Genomic DNA, 16,396 nt, shown 5'->3' with positions numbered 1-16,396 from the left:
GTCGATTGATAAATTTATGTGAATCTCATTTGCATGTGATTTTCTTTGAGCATTGCTCGCTATTTCAAAATCAGTAACTTCTACCGTGGATCTAAACGCACATGGTTTTTAATGGGGACTTTTGAACATTGGCCCCTCAGTCTTTATAATAGGAGCAAACACATCTTGAAACAATCACTAGCCGATACTGGGCCCGCAATCGGCACTAAGCATGTATATTCAATGCCAGGATGTTTCCAGTGACCAGCACTGGGGTTTCTTTCGCCAGTTTAAACTGAACCAGCTATGTCAATATTCAGCACTGGCCGGTTAAGTTTATAGTGGTGAAAGATAGGATTGCTATTTAGGCAGTCCACTTTCGCCGCTAAACTTAGCTGGCGAAGCGCTGAATATTTGCATATAGCTGGTTATATCGTGCAATATAGCTGGTTAGCTGCTATGCGCTGATTTTCAGTGGAGATAACCGGCTATCTCGGGCTCAATATTAATACTTAGCCAGTTAAGTGCTATTTATCCATCCAGGAGCCTGCGTGAGCTGCTTTTAAATTGCTGTAAAAGTTTTGTAAAAGCTTGGTGGTAAATGTTTGCCGTCAAAGATTGCTTCATATAATACATTTTATACTGATTTGCCACTAGTTGGTTCTCTTGTCTGCTTCCTTTGTGATGTATGCAAATCTATGTCATATATATTCATTGTGGTAACCCTGAAAATCAGACTGGGCTAGGTATGCCTCCAGGAGAGGGTTGAGAAGCACTGAGTTAAGGTAACAAAATTTAGCAAGTATAAACTAACCTACACTCCTCATAAAAACCTCAAACTGAGCAACAGTAAAACTAAAAACATGAAACCCAGGTAACTACCTACTGATATCCTATCAGACTGATGGGTCTATAAAAATGCTAAAAGAACAACTATGACCGTCTTAAAAAGAGATGGGAGGAAGACTTAGGAGTATCTCTAGCGCCGTGGGATGTGGCAGCCACATTAAAAAAAACATACGTAGGCTGGTAACAGATGAGAGATTGAGAGAATGTGGTTATAGAGTGGTGTTGAGGGGCTACATGACAAAGGCTCAGTTGGCACATGTGTCTGGAACTGTGGTTCCGACCTGCTACAAATGTGGGGCTAGTCCTCACTCCTTTTATCATGCCCTTTGGTCGTGTCCTGCGGTGCAAGTTTTTTGGTTGAGGGTGCAGGGTTTTCTGATTAGGTCATTGGGGCAAATGGTTCGGGGGATGGAGGGGCAGTTTCTGCTGGATCAGCCCGGGGCTTTCGCGCCCTTAGGTCACCCATCAAGCTTGTTCTGTCGGAAATTGAGCTTGGTAGCGCGGAAATGTGTTCTTCAGTACTGGACTTCGGCTGAGTCTCCCGCTTATTGGCACTGGCGCAACCAGGTACACCTTTTGGCGACCTGGGAGGCTAGGGAGGTGAGAAATTCCCCTAAACAAGGGGCATTTTTTACTCAAATCTGGCAGCCGTATTTGCAAAATCTTAGTTCTAAAGGGTGAAATTTGTTATTTACTTCATGAACTTACTGTAAGAGTTTTCAGTTCTTTGCTCATGAGAGGGGAGAGGTGTAGGGATCTTCTTAGCAGCCCTGGTTAGTTAAGGGAGGGGGGCTTTTGATAGGCTTTTTATTGGGATCTAGGGGATGGATTTGGGATAGCTCTGAAGGCAGGGTGGTGGGGAGGGTTTCATGGATATTGGGTTTGGTTTGGGGTTTACTGGTGAGGATTGAGAGAGTTTCAATAGTTTCTTGTAGTGTAGTTAGTAGGTTGATTGATCTAAGTATTTCTTGGGCTATGTGCCCGGTTGGAGGGTTTTTGATGTTAAGAAGTCATGGATAACGGATGTCTATCCCTTCCTGGGGTGGGGGGGGGAGGGTAGGGGGGAGGGAGTTATTGGTAATCAAGCTAATTAAGGGCAGCATGATTTGCTATTAAATTTATCTTAAAGATCGTTGATGTGCTGGATGGCACCGTCTAACATGCTGGCCTGTTAATAATCAGGAGAGTAATGCAACTTGGGGGGGGGGAGGGAGGAATGGTTAGGGTGGGGATGGGAGGAATGGTTAGGGTGGGGATGGGAGTAAATTGGAAAATTCTGATGAAGAATTATTGCACTTTAACAATTTCCAGCATGTATCGATATTTGGATTGTTATATGTTAAGCTTGTTGGCTATGTTTAGTATGTTGAACCATCAATAAAAAATGTTGAAACATAAAAAATGCTAAAAGACTGAACCCCCCCCCCCCCCCCCCCCCAGTTTCCATTTAACTTTCAAAAGCTTTATTAACCAGTCAAGTGTAGACACGCTTGAAGGCTGTCAAATCTGCAATCAGACATAAACGCTTTAGGCAAGGAGTTCCAAAGTGTTGACGGGAGCTGGTCAATCTAGATACTTAAACTGATGGAACAATGAACAATGCCTTATTCACTGATCCGTGTGAACGTGCAGGTATGCATTGTACCAAGAAGGAAGGTATGTATTCTGGTGTGAGGTTTCCGAGGGTCTGAAATGCCAACACACAGATTTTAAAACTGGACACAGCATTATACTGGCATTGCTATTTCTTGTCATAGAGGACCAAACGGCCTCTGATTCTACTGCAACCACATTTTTAGGGACCTTCTTTTTTATTTTTATTTTTTATAGCAGTTTATTTTTCACAGGAATTCATCAGTGACTTTTTCATGAGGAACCAAACTGGGAGAAAAATCAATGGGAAAAGTGACTTTCACCATTTTTCTAGGTAAATATTAGCATGTATTTTGGTGGACAGATAAAATTTTTTTTCAATCAGCTGTTTACTTTGGTACACTAAAACCGTGAACAGGTCAGTAATATTTGTCTGGAATAGATAGATCTTTCTAATGGCTTACTTATAAGCCCTATTTATTAAGGGGACAAAGTAGAAAGCTGTGTTCTACATCTCAGTACAGGGTTTCCTAATGCACACAAAAAAAGAAAAAATTGCTCCCCAATGCAGTAAGTAAACTGAATGCAAATGGGCTGTGTGCAGCAGGGGTGTAGCCAGACTTCGACGGGAGGGGGGTCCAGAGCCCGAGGTGAGGGGGCACATTTTAGCCCCCCCTGCCATTGCTGACCCCCCCGCTGCTGTTGCCGCCACCACCAACTTTGACCCCCCCCCCCCCCCCCCCGCCGCCAACCCTCCCCTGCCATCGCCTACCTTTGCTGGCGGGGGACCCCAACCCCGCCAGCCAAGGTCCTCTTCTTCCCCCTCAGCTCCGACTCTTCAAGGAAGCAAGAGAAAGTTGTGGGTCATGTATGCTCATGGCAGGGGCGTATCTGAGGTTCAGCGGTAGGGGGGGCAGGGGCTAGAGTGAGGGGCACATTATAGCCCCCCCGGCCGCCGCAGACCCCCCCACCGTCAACCCCTCCCCGCCGTCGCCTACCCCCGCTGAGGTCCGCTTCCTCCTGCCTGCCGGTGCCTTTTACTTCAGCTGGCAGGGGACCCAACCCCCGCCAGCCCAGCCGAGGTCTTGTTTAAGTTTTCTTCCTCGTACTGTGCTGTTAAAAGCTGCATCCCTTCCCTTCCAGTTTCGGAAGACTCTGTCCGAAAGTGGAAGGGAAGGGATGCAGCTTTTAACAGCACAGCACGAGGAAGAAAACTTAAACAAGACCTCGGCTGGGCTGGCGGGGGTTAGGGTCCCCCGCCAGCTGAAGTAAAAGGCACCGGCAGGCAGGAGGAAGTGGACCTCGGCGGGGGTAGGTGACGGCAGGGGAAGGTTGACGGCGGTAGGGGGGTCCAGGGTGAAATCTGCGGGGGCCCAGGCCCCTGTGGCCCCACGCAGATACACCCCTGGCTCATGGTAAAGAGTAGAAACAGCCATGAAATCCTCAGCCCTACCGTAGACGATCGAACTAATCCTTTATGCCTCCTCAGACCCTGCGTTAAAACCGCAGCGTTGCACTCGGCCTTCTGGTCTTTGGTGCACTTCTCTGCGTCTTCACTGACTAGCTAATATCTTCATTGCCGTAGGATTTAAATGTGTTGTGTGCTGATGTTTATCCAGGGCTTTGCATACAATTAGCTTGTGTGCAAATCTCCTTTTTGTGTTGTGCATCAAGGCTGAGCTAACCTGTGTGCAAAGCATTACCCCCCCTAAGTCTATAAAAGTCGCCAAAAATGGAGTGCGCAAATATGGGCATATGTCCAATTTGCGCACGCAGTTTAATTGCTTTTTAACAAGCAATTATTGGCACTAATTAGATTTAATTGGAATTCATGTATGTAAATTTAGGCACAGGATCCACACTTAAGTTTTACGTGCGAGTAAAAAAAAAAAAGGGATGTGAAAACGGGAGGGTAATGGGCGGAATGGGGCATTCCTAGCATTTATGCGTGTTGTTATAGAATAAGGGATTATGCATCCAATTTAGGCGTGTAGATTTGCACCACGTTTCAGTTGGTGTAAATGGCCACACCTAAAGTTAGGCGCAAGTCCCGGACGTAAGCACTATTATATACACCGGGCCTAACTTTAAGCACAGCTTATAGAATATCGCTTTTATCGGTGCCATCGGCGCCATAAATAGAATTCACTCCTAAGTGTATTTCTGAACTGCAGTGCTCTGGATGACAACTTCTTTCTGAAGCTTGTAGACGATATCGTTGGCACTCCTCACTATCCATTGCCCTATTCTTATATTTAAATTTCTTTATTGATTTTCAATTATACAAGTTAAACACACTTGTTTCAGAAACACAGAGAAAAATATAAAGAAACAGACTTGTACATTGTCAGACTTAAGTCAGTCTGACCCTAAACTTTAACGCTCTTCCTTAGACCTCAATATGGGAGGGCTTGTAGAAAATAAAAGGAGAACATTATACCACAATAGTTAAATAATACGGCTTACCACATATTTTATTTAACTAACTAATGATGTTTCTCTAGAACGGCTGTTCAGCTTTTTCATGTCCAGGAAAGTCTGCAACTGGGAGGGTTCAAAAAAGATGCACTTATTCCCTTGATATGTTATTCTACATTTACAGGGATAAGCTAACATAAAAATGGCACCAATAGCCTTAGTTTCATTTCGCAAAGACAAAAACTTTTTTCACTGCTCCTGTGTTAACTTTGCAATGTCTGGGTATATCCAAATTTTCTCAGCGTGAAATAATTGCGAAGAATTTTTAAAATACAGTTTCAGTATTTGATTCAAATCTTGCTCAAATACAAGTTGAACCATCAGGGTTCCACGATTAGTTATCTCAAAATTAGAGTCTTCCAAAAATGCAGTTAGATTCTGATTTTCCTGAACTTCAGCTTGAACATTTGCAACTGAAACTTCTTGCAGATCCTTTTCTTGAGGTAAGTAATAAATCTTATTACAAGGTGGCAAATTTGAAGATGGGATCTGTAAAATTTCTTGGAGGTAATTTTTTAAATAAGTCATTCCATATCATCAAGCTGATCAATCCATAGACTGGTGGGTTGTGTCCATCTACCAGCAGGTGGAGATAGAGAGCAAACTTTTGCCTCCCTATATGTGGTCATGTGCTGCCGGAAACTCCTCCAGTATGTTCTCTATCTCAGCAGGTGGTGGTCACGCACAGCAACAGCTCTGGCTAGGCCTCCAAGCCTAATTTTTAGGTTTTGTTGAGTGCCTGGGGTTGAGGGCTCTTTTGAGCAAGTGCAAACCTGGTGGTGCCAGGTCCCTCCTTTTCTCCCCCCTCCCGCTGGCTCCGTTAAAAAAAAAAAAAAATTTTGAACGTCCTTAAAGGCGTTTATTTCGACGTTTATTTAAGCGTCTATTGCAGCTACTCACTGGGACACCAGGTCGTTACAACTCGGAGCGGACAGCAGGTAATTTTTACCTTTTTATAGCGGGCAGGGGGTTCCCCGATTCTTCTCCTCGTGGCATATGGCGTCGGAGGGCGAGGGCGCAAAGGGTCGCTCCCCGGATCGCTTGAGCGCTTCTAGAGGGGATGCGGGGGTCTTACAGCCTGATTCGCCCTTGTTGGGTGACAGTTTCGTGACCGATGAATGTCCCGGTCCTTCCTCCGGCGTGGCGGTTTTTCCCGCCATAAACGCCCATCCCCCGCTCCTCGCCTCCGCCATCTTGGCCGGCCACGCGGCTCGGACGGCTTCTTCGTGGGCCGCCCTTGAGGTTGGAGACATTAATGCCATGAACGCCCTTAATTTGGGCGACGGCACAAAAGCAGCTAAAGTTAAGCGCCGTTCTTCCCGCGCGGCTCCTTCGCGGAGTGTCGCGCCGGACGCCATTTTGGATGCGCAGCATGTCTCTCCCCCGCTCTTGCGAGCGCCGGTTGAGGGTGCGTCTAGGGCTGTTGCCCAGGCTGCGGAAGTGCACAGTCTGGGGGGTTTCTCCCCCGAGTTTGTTTTGCTGCTGCATCAGGCTTTCCTCATGCAAAACGCTGCCCCTGCTCCCTCGTCTGGTAAAGAGGTTGAGGTTCCCAGAGGTAAACGCCCTCGGGTTGATTCCCAGGCCTTGGAGGAATTTGTCTCCTCCGATGTAGATGAGGGCAGCGTGTCTGAGATCTCCCAACGGTCCTTTGCGGATTCCTTGGAGGAGACGGATCCCCGCTCGGATGGAGCGGATGACCCCTCTGCAGCGCGGCTTTTTAGCCCAGGGGATTTGCCCAACCTGTTGTTACAGGCCATGGACACTTTGAAGATTTCCTCTCCGGAGGACGTCTCTCCCTCAGCCCCTGTTGGCTCTGCCATTATGCTGGGGACGAAGCGCCCGCCTAGAACCTTCCACGTGCACACCCTAATTTCGGCTCAATGGGATGTCCCAGAAGCGAGCCTTAAAGTGGCTAGGGCTATGTCCCGCCTCTATCCTTTGGCTGTGAGTGAACGTGAGGCCTATCTGTGGCCTACCGTGGATTCTTTAATCACTGCGGTGACTAAGAAAACGGCGTTGCCGGTGGAAGGTGGCACGGCCCTAAAGGACGCCCAAGACAGAAGATTGGAGGCGGCCTTAAGGTCGTCCTTTGAGGTGGCTGCTTTAAGTTTGCAGGCCTCAGTTTGCGGCTCCTATGTGGCCAGGGCGTGCCTGACTATGGTGCAGCGGGCTTCCCCCTCGGATCATTCCTTGAGGGCTGATTGGCCGGCCCTGGAATCGGGCTTAGCCTATTTGGCAGACTTGCTGTATGATGTCTTGAGGGCCTCAGCGAAAGGCATGGCTCAGACAATCTCTGCGCGGCGGTGGCTTTGGCTGAAACATTGGTCTGCTGACCACGCCTCTAAATCCCGCCTGGCTAGGTTGCCTTTTAAAGGCAAGCTGCTCTTTGGGGTCGAGCTGGACAAAATCGTGACCGATCTCGGCACGTCTAAGGGCAAGAAATTACCAGAGGTCAGGGCTCGGGCTAGTTCTCGTCCCGGTACCTCCAGAGGACGGTTACAGGAAGCCCGTCGGTACCGCCTGGGCAAGTCGGGTTCCTCTGCCCCCTCTTCCTTCAAGAGGAATTTCTCCCCCAAGCAGCATTCCTTTCGCAGAGACCGCCGTCCCGGAGGTGCTCCCTCCGGTCCTCCCCCAGGGTCTCGTACCCAATGACGGGGTCTTGGTCCACGCCCCAGTGCAGATTGGAGGACGGCTGTCCTCGTTTCTGGGCGAGTGGACCACAATAACTTCAGACGCGTGGGTGCTGGAAGTCATCAGAGACGGCTACAAACTAGAGTTCTGCCGACCCTTAAAAGACGGGTTTGTACTCTCTCCCTGCAAGTCTCCGGTCAAAGCTGTGGCAGTGCAGCAGACCTTGGACAATCTGATCCGCCTGGGCGCGGTCGTTCCGGTGCCAGAAAGTCAGCTTGGCAAGGGACGTTACTCCATTTACTTTGTGGTACCAAAGAAAGGAGGTTCTGTCCGGCCTATCCTCGACCTCAAAGGGGTCAATCGGGCCTTGAAAGTGCGGCACTTTCGCATGGAGACTCTCCGCTCTGTTATAGCGGCAGTGAAGGCAGGAGAGTTCCTGGCATCCTTGGACATCAAGGAAGCGTACCTGCATATTCCCATCTGGCCTCCTCATCAACGCTTTCTGCGTTTTGCAGTCCTGGGACGACACTTCCAGTTCAGAGCCCTCCCTTTCGGGTTGGCTACTGCTCCGCGGACCTTTTCCAAAGTAATGGTGGTCATCGCGGCCTTCCTACGAAAGGAAGGGGTACAAGTCCATCCTTATCTGGACGACTGGTTGATCCGAGCCCCCTCTTATGCAGAGTGCGGCAAAGCTGTGGACCGGGTAGTTGCTCTTTTGAGCTCCCTGGGATGGATCATCAACTGGGAGAAGAGCCAGCTGCGCCCGACTCAGTCCCTGGAGTCCCTGGGAGTTCGATTCGACACCCAAGTGGGCAGAGTTTTCCTGCCAGACAATCGGATTGTCAAACTTCAGGCTCAGGTGGACCAGTTCCTAGTAGCCTCTCCCCTTCGGGCTTGGGACTATGTGCAGCTGTTGGGCTCTATGACGGCCACGATGGAAGTTGTGCCCTGGGCCAGGGCTCATATGAGACCACTTCAACACTCTTTGCTGCAGCGCTGGACTCCGATGTCGGAGGATTATGCTGTGCGCCTTCCCTTGGACCCAGCAGTGCGCAAGGCGCTGAGCTGGTGGATGCAGACAGACAAGTTGTCTGCGGGAATGCCTCTGGGGACCCCAGAGTGGATTGTCGTCACGACGGACGCCTCGTTGTCGGGCTGGGGAGCCCACTGCTTGGGAAGGACAGCGCAGGGGCTCTGGTCTCCTGCAGAGGCAAAGTGGTCTATCAACCTCCTGGAACTCAGAGCCATTCGGTTGGCGCTTTTGGAGTTCATCCCGGTACTGGTGTTGAAGCCTGTACGGGTCCTGTCGGACAATGCCACGACTGTGGCCTATGTCAACCGCCAGGGAGGTACCAAGAGCGCCCCTCTAGCCAAGGAGGCTATGAATCTTTGCCAGTGGGCGGAAGCGAACCTGGAGCAGCTTTCAGCGGCCCACATTGCCGGAGTCATGAATGTCAAGGCGGACTTTCTCAGTCGCCATACCTTGGAGCCCGGAGAGTGGCAGCTATCTGCTCAGGCGTTCTTGGACATCACGAAGCGCTGGGGCCAGCCGAGCCTAGATCTGATGGCGTCATCGGCCAATTGCCAAGTGCCGCGCTTTTTCAGCAGAGGACGGGACCCTCGATCCCTGGGAGTAGATGCTCTTCTCCAACAGTGGCCGACACAAGAGCTTCTCTATGTGTTCCCGCCCTGGCCCATGTTGGGCAGGGTGCTAGACCGGGTGGCAAAGCATCCCGGCAGGGTAATCCTGGTGAGTCCGGATTGGCCCAGGCGTCCCTGGTATACGGACTTGATCAGGCTCTCAGTCGACGATCCTCTGCGGCTGCCAGTGGAGCAGGGCCTGTTACATCAGGGTCCCGTGGTGATGGAGGATCCCTCCCCCTTTGGTCTTACGGCCTGGCTATTGAGCGGCAGCGTCTGAGGAAGAAGGGCTTCTCAGACAAGGTCATCGCCACTATGCTGAGAGCGAGGAAGCGCTCTACTTCTACTGCTTACGCCAGGGTTTGGCGTATCTTTGCAGCGTGGTGTGAAGCAGGCTCTCTTTCTCCCTTCACTGCTCCAATTTCTTCAGTGTTGGCGTTCCTGCAAGAAGGTCTGGAGAAAGGCCTGTCGCTCAGTTCCCTTAAAGTCCAGGTAGCGGCTCTGGCTTGCTTCAGGGGCCGCCTGAAGGGTGCTTCCCTGGCTTCGCAGCCAGATGTGGTGCGCTTTCTCAAGGGAGTTAATCACCTGCGCCCTCCTCTGCACTCAGTGGTGCCTGCGTGGAATCTCAACCTGGTGCTAAGAGCATTGCAGAAGCCGCCTTTTGAACCCTTGTCGAGGGCATCTCTGAAAGACCTGACGTTGAAAGCAGTCTTTTTGGTGGCTATCACTTCAGCCAGAAGAGTTTCCGAGCTCCAGGCGCTCTCATGTCGAGAGCCTTTTCTGCAGTTCACTGAGGCAGGAGTGACTATTCGCACAGTGCCTTCCTTCCTGCCCAAGATTGTTTCTCGCTTCCATGTGAATCAGCAGCTCTGTCTCCCTTCCTTTCGTAGGGAGGACTACCCAGAGGAGTACTCTGCTCTTAAATATCTGGATGTGAGACGAGTCATCATCAGATACTTGGAAGTGACCAATGAGTTCCGGAAATCGGATCATCTGTTTGTCCTGTTTGCAGGTCCTCGTAAGGGTCTGCAGGCTGCTAAGCCTACAGTGGCAAGATGGGTCAAGGAAGCCATTGCAGCGGCTTATGTGGCCGCGGGGAAGGTGCCGCCTATCCAGCTGAAGGCTCACTCCACGAGAGCTCAGGCGGCCTCGATGGCAGAGGCCGGATCCGTCTCCTTGGAAGAGATATGCAAGGCGGCAACTTGGGCTTCGGCTCATACATTCTCCAAGCATTACCGTTTGACTGTGGCTGCACGGGCGGAGGCCCGGTTTGGAGCTTCAGTGTTGAGGACAGGGATTTCAATGTCCCGCCCTGGGTGAGTACTGCTTCGGTACATCCCACCAGTCTATGGATTGATCAGCTTGATGATATGGAAGGTAAAATTATGTATAATCATACCTGATAATTTTCTTTCCATTAATCATAGCTGATCAATCCATAGCCCCTCCCAGATATCTGTACTGTTTTTATTCTGGTTGCATTTCAGGTTCAAGTTTAGTCTTCAGTTACTTCAGAAAGACTTCGTGTTCAAGTTTTTTCACTTGGATTCTTCAAGAGTTAAGACGAGTTTGTGTTACAGTGAGCTGCTGCATTCCTCTCCCCTCCGTTTTACGGGGCTGGATTGAGACTTAAAATTCTGCCGGCACTCCCTCCCGCTTCGTGCGGCTGTAGGGCAGCTTTGTACCCCTCCCGCTTCGGCGGTGTTAGGGTCAGTCAGCTCCTCCCGCGGTTGCGGTTGCAGGATAAGCCAGATCCCCCCGCATCGGCGGGTGTGGTGTCCCTCCCCCGCTCCGCGGGGATGAGCTGGACGGATTCCCCTCCCCCACTTGTGTGGGGATGAGCTGGGTTAATTCCCCTCCCCCGTTTCGGCGGTGGTGAGCTGGGCAGAGTGTCCCTTCGTGGGTGTAATTCTCTAAGTGCTGAGTCCTGCGGATGGAGCTTTGATATCGACATACTGAGGAGTTTCCGGCAGCACATGACCACATATAGGGAGGCAAAAGTTTGCTCTCTATCTCCACCTGCTGGTAGATGGACAACCCACCAGTCTATGGATTGATCAGCTATGATTAATGGAAAGAAAATTATCAGGTATGATTATACATAATTTTACCTTTGCATTGATCATAGTCGAGATCGGAAAATTCAAAAGTCTAAGATTTAACCTCCTGTTATGATTTTCCATTTGTTCAATCTTACGATGGATTTTCAACTTATCTTCCACCAAAACTCCTACTGACGTTTTTATTCCACTTATTTCTGCTTTTGTTTGTTGAACTTGATTAACCAGGTCTACTTTAACTTGTTCTAAAGAAGAGTCTATATTCTCAATTTTACTCACAATTGAGTGCGTCTCGTTTGAAGATTTTATCACCATTGCAGTCAAATCCTGCACGGCCTTCAAAACAGCTGTTAGAGTTATCTCCCCCTGAGTTTTTCTTGTCTGTGAGTCTTCCCCAATATCTTCCAGGGGTGACCTGCCGAGTGCGAGTCGTCCTGTAGCGCCTTCCACACCAGGTTGAAATGCCTCACCTCTGGTAGTAGCGGGGCAAGGGGGAGGATGTAGTTCCGGCGGCGTAATACCTCTAGCCCCGAAAGCGCCAACGCTCCTTCGTCAACGCTTAGCATCGGGCTCGTCGCTCCGGTTTCAGCTGGTAAATTCCGTTCGAAGCGATCCAACGTTTGCTGAATAGGGGAGGATGTAACCATCATCGGCAGTTGGGTTTTTGCCAACCCCTTTCTTTTTGTGTGCGGCATATTTTCAGAGGAAAAGAATTACAGCATTCTTGGTCTCCTCGTAGCGGGATTCAGGCCGCCATCTTGACACGCCCCCATTGCCCTTTTCTTAACCCATCCTTTTTCTGGCCATCCATTTTTTTTCACTCTTCCTACCACCTATAGCCCTTACTGCTCACTCATTCCTGGCTGGCTCTTCTGGTACTTAGAGGGAGTACACTAAACTTACTGGGCCAGCAACATGCTTTCTTGAATGGTTCCAGCCAGTTTAGCGAGCACGTTATTCAACAGGGAAATACACAAAAGGGATTTGCAGAATTTTTAATGTCCGCAGCAGCAGCAGTCAACAGTAATAGCATGCTAATTCATTTAAAATGAGCTTATCTATATTCAAATGTGCAGTCCGAGGGATGCACTGTTCCTGCCTACCTTTACTGGGGGTAATTTTACAGGAAGTCTGGAGCAGCCGTAGCACAGGTCCTTTGCAGTCTCTTGGGAAGAGGGGTGAAGTTCCGTGTTAGGAGAATAATCAGCTCAACTCTAATGCAATCCCACCACATGCAGCTCTCCCTCCTCAGGTGTCTGTGGACTCTGGTGCCTTTTGGTGCTGCGATCCCTGGACTGGATGGCCCCTCTCAGCACAGCTGCAGCACCGCACAGGGCTGCTGACAGCAGCTCCCCTGAGCCTGCTCCTTCCTTCTGCACCTGAAAACCCGCCCTCCCCTGCTTCAGCTCAGGCAGCATGCTGGAGCCGGCAGCTAAGGAGAAGCAAAAGAGGTAGAGGGAGGGCGGGTGTCTTGAGGCAAGGGCGGGTGGGGAGCTGTGGTGGCCTGGAACTAAATGTATGCCAGAGCTTCACTTTCTGAAAAAATTGTGAAAAAAAAGCAGCTATCCATGGCTTTCATACACGCAGCTTGTATGTGTGTATGAAAGTTGTGGGTAGCACACTGAGCATGCGCAGGGGCAGCCACGCGTAGTGATTGAATGTTCTGATCATGCTCAGTTTACCGATTGGCTTCCCCCTCACTGAGCTGCTCGCTGTTTTTGTGAGCAGCTCATTTGCATCCATTTTTTTGTGCATTACTCACTATTTCCACATCGGTAATTTTTAGCAAGGTGTATGAATAGCGATTGGTGCTTTACTGGGACTTTGGTGTATCGGCCCCTTAGACACTTGGAGCTCCACACTGTACCCACAGTTCAGAACAATCATTGTGAAAACAGTGCAGGATTGTGGGTTCTAAATGTCTAGAGCCAAGCAGACCTGAGAGATGGCAGTCTGCCCCCCAAACTAAAAAAGCTGTTCTTCCGGTGACCAGGGCCTTGGTTGTGGCCATGATCGTATGTTTTTTAAAAAGCAGCTACTCTAGGTGAGAAAATTAAGGTGAAAATCAGTTTACATTGAAAACAAAAGCCCCTATGTTTTTTTTAATTATCTGCAATTTATATATTGTTTTAGCAGGCTGGCTTCCAGAAATACTGTTTCAGCAATCAATGAGGGTTTTAATCAATTTATTAAAGTGCATAAAGGAAACTTAAACCTTCCTCCCTCAAGAATGTATAGCAATTTAATTAATTGATTATTTTTACCTGAGGCTGTCGGAAAATGCTTCCACCCCGTGTTTGGAGATGCAATAGCCCCCCCCAGTGCAGGCTACCCGTCCAAGGATGCTGGAGACATTGACAATCCTGCCCTTCGCTCTCCTCAGCAGGGAGAGCAGGCTGAGAGTTACATCGATCACCCCCACTAGGTTCACATTGAGCACCTTCACAAAGTCGTCCTTGGTCAGCCACTCATTGGGGCCCACTGGGGTTCCAATCCCAGCATTGTTTACCAGACCCCAGAGCCCTAAGAAAAGAAGGTAATAAGGCGTTAATAGTTTTAAAATATCATTTATCATTTATTAAAATAGTTTATCGCTTATTAAAATTTATTATACCACTTTTTTTGCTTGCAAATTAAAGCAGTTTACATAAAAATAATGTTAAAAACAGAAAAACCAGAAAGGAATGACATTAATCAGATAGGAAAGATCTAGCTACCTGTATCAACCAAGCCAAGATTCAAACATACAAGATTTATGGTATCTGGTCAAAATAGCCCTGAGAAAAAAGCCCCCCCCCCCCCTTCTGACAAAAGGGCCCAATCAGGCTGCCCAGAATATGGCACTGCATTTTTTTCTAGGGGGGCTATTTTGTTAAGGGGTTATTTTGTGGGAGGGGCCATTTTGTCAAGGGCTATTTTGTTACCAGGCTTTTTGTCGGGGCTATTTTGTCAGGGTGCCAAGATTTATATAATGCATATTCACAACCCCCTAACCCCTCCCCCCACTACCAAATCTGCCTGAGCCTAGGTAGAATAGACCTGTTGAAAAAATAAGTTTTAAAGAGGCTTGAAACCAAGCATATGACATTTCAAGTCAGAGATATTGTGGTAGCAAGTTCCAGAGTGTTGGAGAGAGAAAGGAGTAGCCTAGTGGTTAGTGCCATGGACTTTGATCCTGGGGAACTGGGTTTGATTCCTACTGCAGCTCCTTGTGACTCTGGGCAAGTCACTTAACCCTCCATTGCCCCTGGTACAAAAATAAGTACCTGAATATATGTAAACCGCTGTGAATGTAGTTGCAAAAAACTCAGAAAGGTGGTATATCAAGTCCCATTTCCCTTTCCCTATTTGAGATTCTATATGGAATGGTGCTACTATTGGAGATTTTAGATGGAATGTTGCTATTCCACTAGCAACATTCCATCTAGAAGCCCGCCCTTGCAGATCAGCAACGCGGCCGCACAGGCTTAAGTTTCTGTGAGTCTGACGTCCTGCACGTACAGACGTCAGACTCACAGAAACAGAAGCCTGCGCGGCCGCATTGCTGATCTGCAAGGGCAGGCTTCTACATGGACTGTTGCTAGTGGAGGAGTAGCCTAGTGGTTAGTGCAGTGGACTTTGATCCTGGTGGAACTGGGTTTGATTTCCACTGTAGCTCCTTGTGACTCTGGGCAAGTATATACCATGTAAACTGCTTTGAATGTAGTTGCAAAAAACACAGAAAGGTGGTATATCAAGGCCCATTCCCTTCCCATCTAGTGGGTGTAGAAAAACTAGCCTGTTATCATTTAGAGAGCACAGAGTGTAAGGAATCACCAGAGAGGAAAGGTAGGAAGGACAACCATTATGCAAGACCTTGCGGGTTAAGGGCTAGAACCTTAAATCTAATCCTGAATTCAATGGGCAATCAATGAAGCTGCTGAAGAGGTGAGACATGCTCAAAACACGACGCTCAACAGAGAATGCGAGCTGCAGTATCTAGTAGGGTTGTAGTCTTCTAAGGATATACACCCAATATCTTGTGGCATTATATAAATAATGTTTATGTATCTCTTTCTGTTAACTGTTAAGCACATAATATAGAACTTTCATCGGTACCTCTGTCTCCCACTTGCTGTTTCACCCATTTGGCTGCGGAAGCGACACTCTCACTGTCAGTGACATCCAGGATTATTGTTTGCAGTCTCTGGGATGTGGCTTCCTTCAGCTGCTCCGCCCCTCGCTGTGTCAGACAAGCTGCCAGCACCCGCAGACCCCGTCCATCCAGCTGACGGGCCAGCAGGTTTCCAAAGCCCGAGTCACAGCCCGTGATGAACACATATTTATCTGTGAGGTTTTGGTGTATCTGTTTGTCCCGGCACCAGCGATACAGAAAGTAGAACCCTATGAGGGCGAACAGCCAGAACCACATTGGTGCTTTCTACTTCTTCCTATTAAATATAAAACAAGCCCAAGAGTATTAATATTTGTGGTTGCATGGTATTGGCAATGCCTGGATAAAGAAGGAGCAATGATTCAGGGACTAAAATAAAAAAGAAGTTTGAGTATATATCCTTTTTTCATGCCTTCTAATTTCTTCTGTCCCCACCTGCCGCTCTGTCATCCCTCATTTCTATCTTCAACCCTCTTTCTCTTCTCTCTATCTTCTCTTCATTTTTCTTCATCCTCTCCCTATCTCCCTCTTCATCATTCTCTCTCCTCTCCAATACATCCCTCTTCCAAGTTCTGTAGTCTACTTCAGATTCTTCTCTGCCCCAACCACTTGGAAGTCAGAGAAGCAGCAGATTTCATTCTGTGCAAGGACAGAGTGAGATCATGTGATCTATAAACAAGACAGGCTACTGGGTACTTCGGAGAAATACTGACGGAAGCCATGTTTGAAAATAATCTTCCCTCCAATATGGCAGGAGTTAATGCACTAGTCTTATTTAAAAATGTGGGGGCCAGACAGGGCCGTGCCTAGGGTCTCTGGTGCCCCCCTGCAGACTATCGGTTGGCGCCCCCCCCCCCCCCCCCCCCCCCGTCCAGCAGAGCAGGAACAGAAGGGAGCAGGCAAGTAAGCCGGACCTCAGGAAAAAATAGCACTGTATGTATCCCTCATTAATAAGTCTCTGACTCTAAAGTTTAGCAATTTCATTAAAGCAAAATGTATTTTCACATATCAC

At 48.7% G+C, this 16,396-nt stretch overlaps 1 protein-coding gene across 4 annotated transcripts in view; it reads right to left on the bottom strand.

The window, feature by feature from the left end:
* Nucleotides 1–16,396, bottom strand: part of LOC115464871 (17-beta-hydroxysteroid dehydrogenase type 6-like) — a 67,203-nt gene that overhangs the window by 20,642 nt on the left and 30,165 nt on the right. For all 4 annotated transcript variants that reach the window (XM_030195232.1, XM_030195231.1, XM_030195234.1 and 1 more), the window contains exons 2-3: nucleotides 15,330–15,661; nucleotides 13,496–13,754 (exon numbers count right to left, since the gene is read on the bottom strand). In XM_030195232.1, coding sequence (XP_030051092.1) covers nucleotides 13,496–13,754; nucleotides 15,330–15,642 — 572 coding nt within the window. In that variant the 5' untranslated portion in view covers nucleotides 15,643–15,661. The remainder of the gene's footprint in view (nucleotides 1–13,495; nucleotides 13,755–15,329; nucleotides 15,662–16,396) is intronic.

Source organism: Microcaecilia unicolor, chromosome 3 (assembly GCF_901765095.1).
Source record: "Microcaecilia unicolor chromosome 3, aMicUni1.1, whole genome shotgun sequence".
Classification (NCBI taxonomy): domain Eukaryota; kingdom Metazoa; phylum Chordata; class Amphibia; order Gymnophiona; family Siphonopidae; genus Microcaecilia; species Microcaecilia unicolor.
The sequence above is the reverse complement of the archived record's forward strand: the minus strand, read 5'-3'. Positions and strand labels throughout refer to the sequence as shown.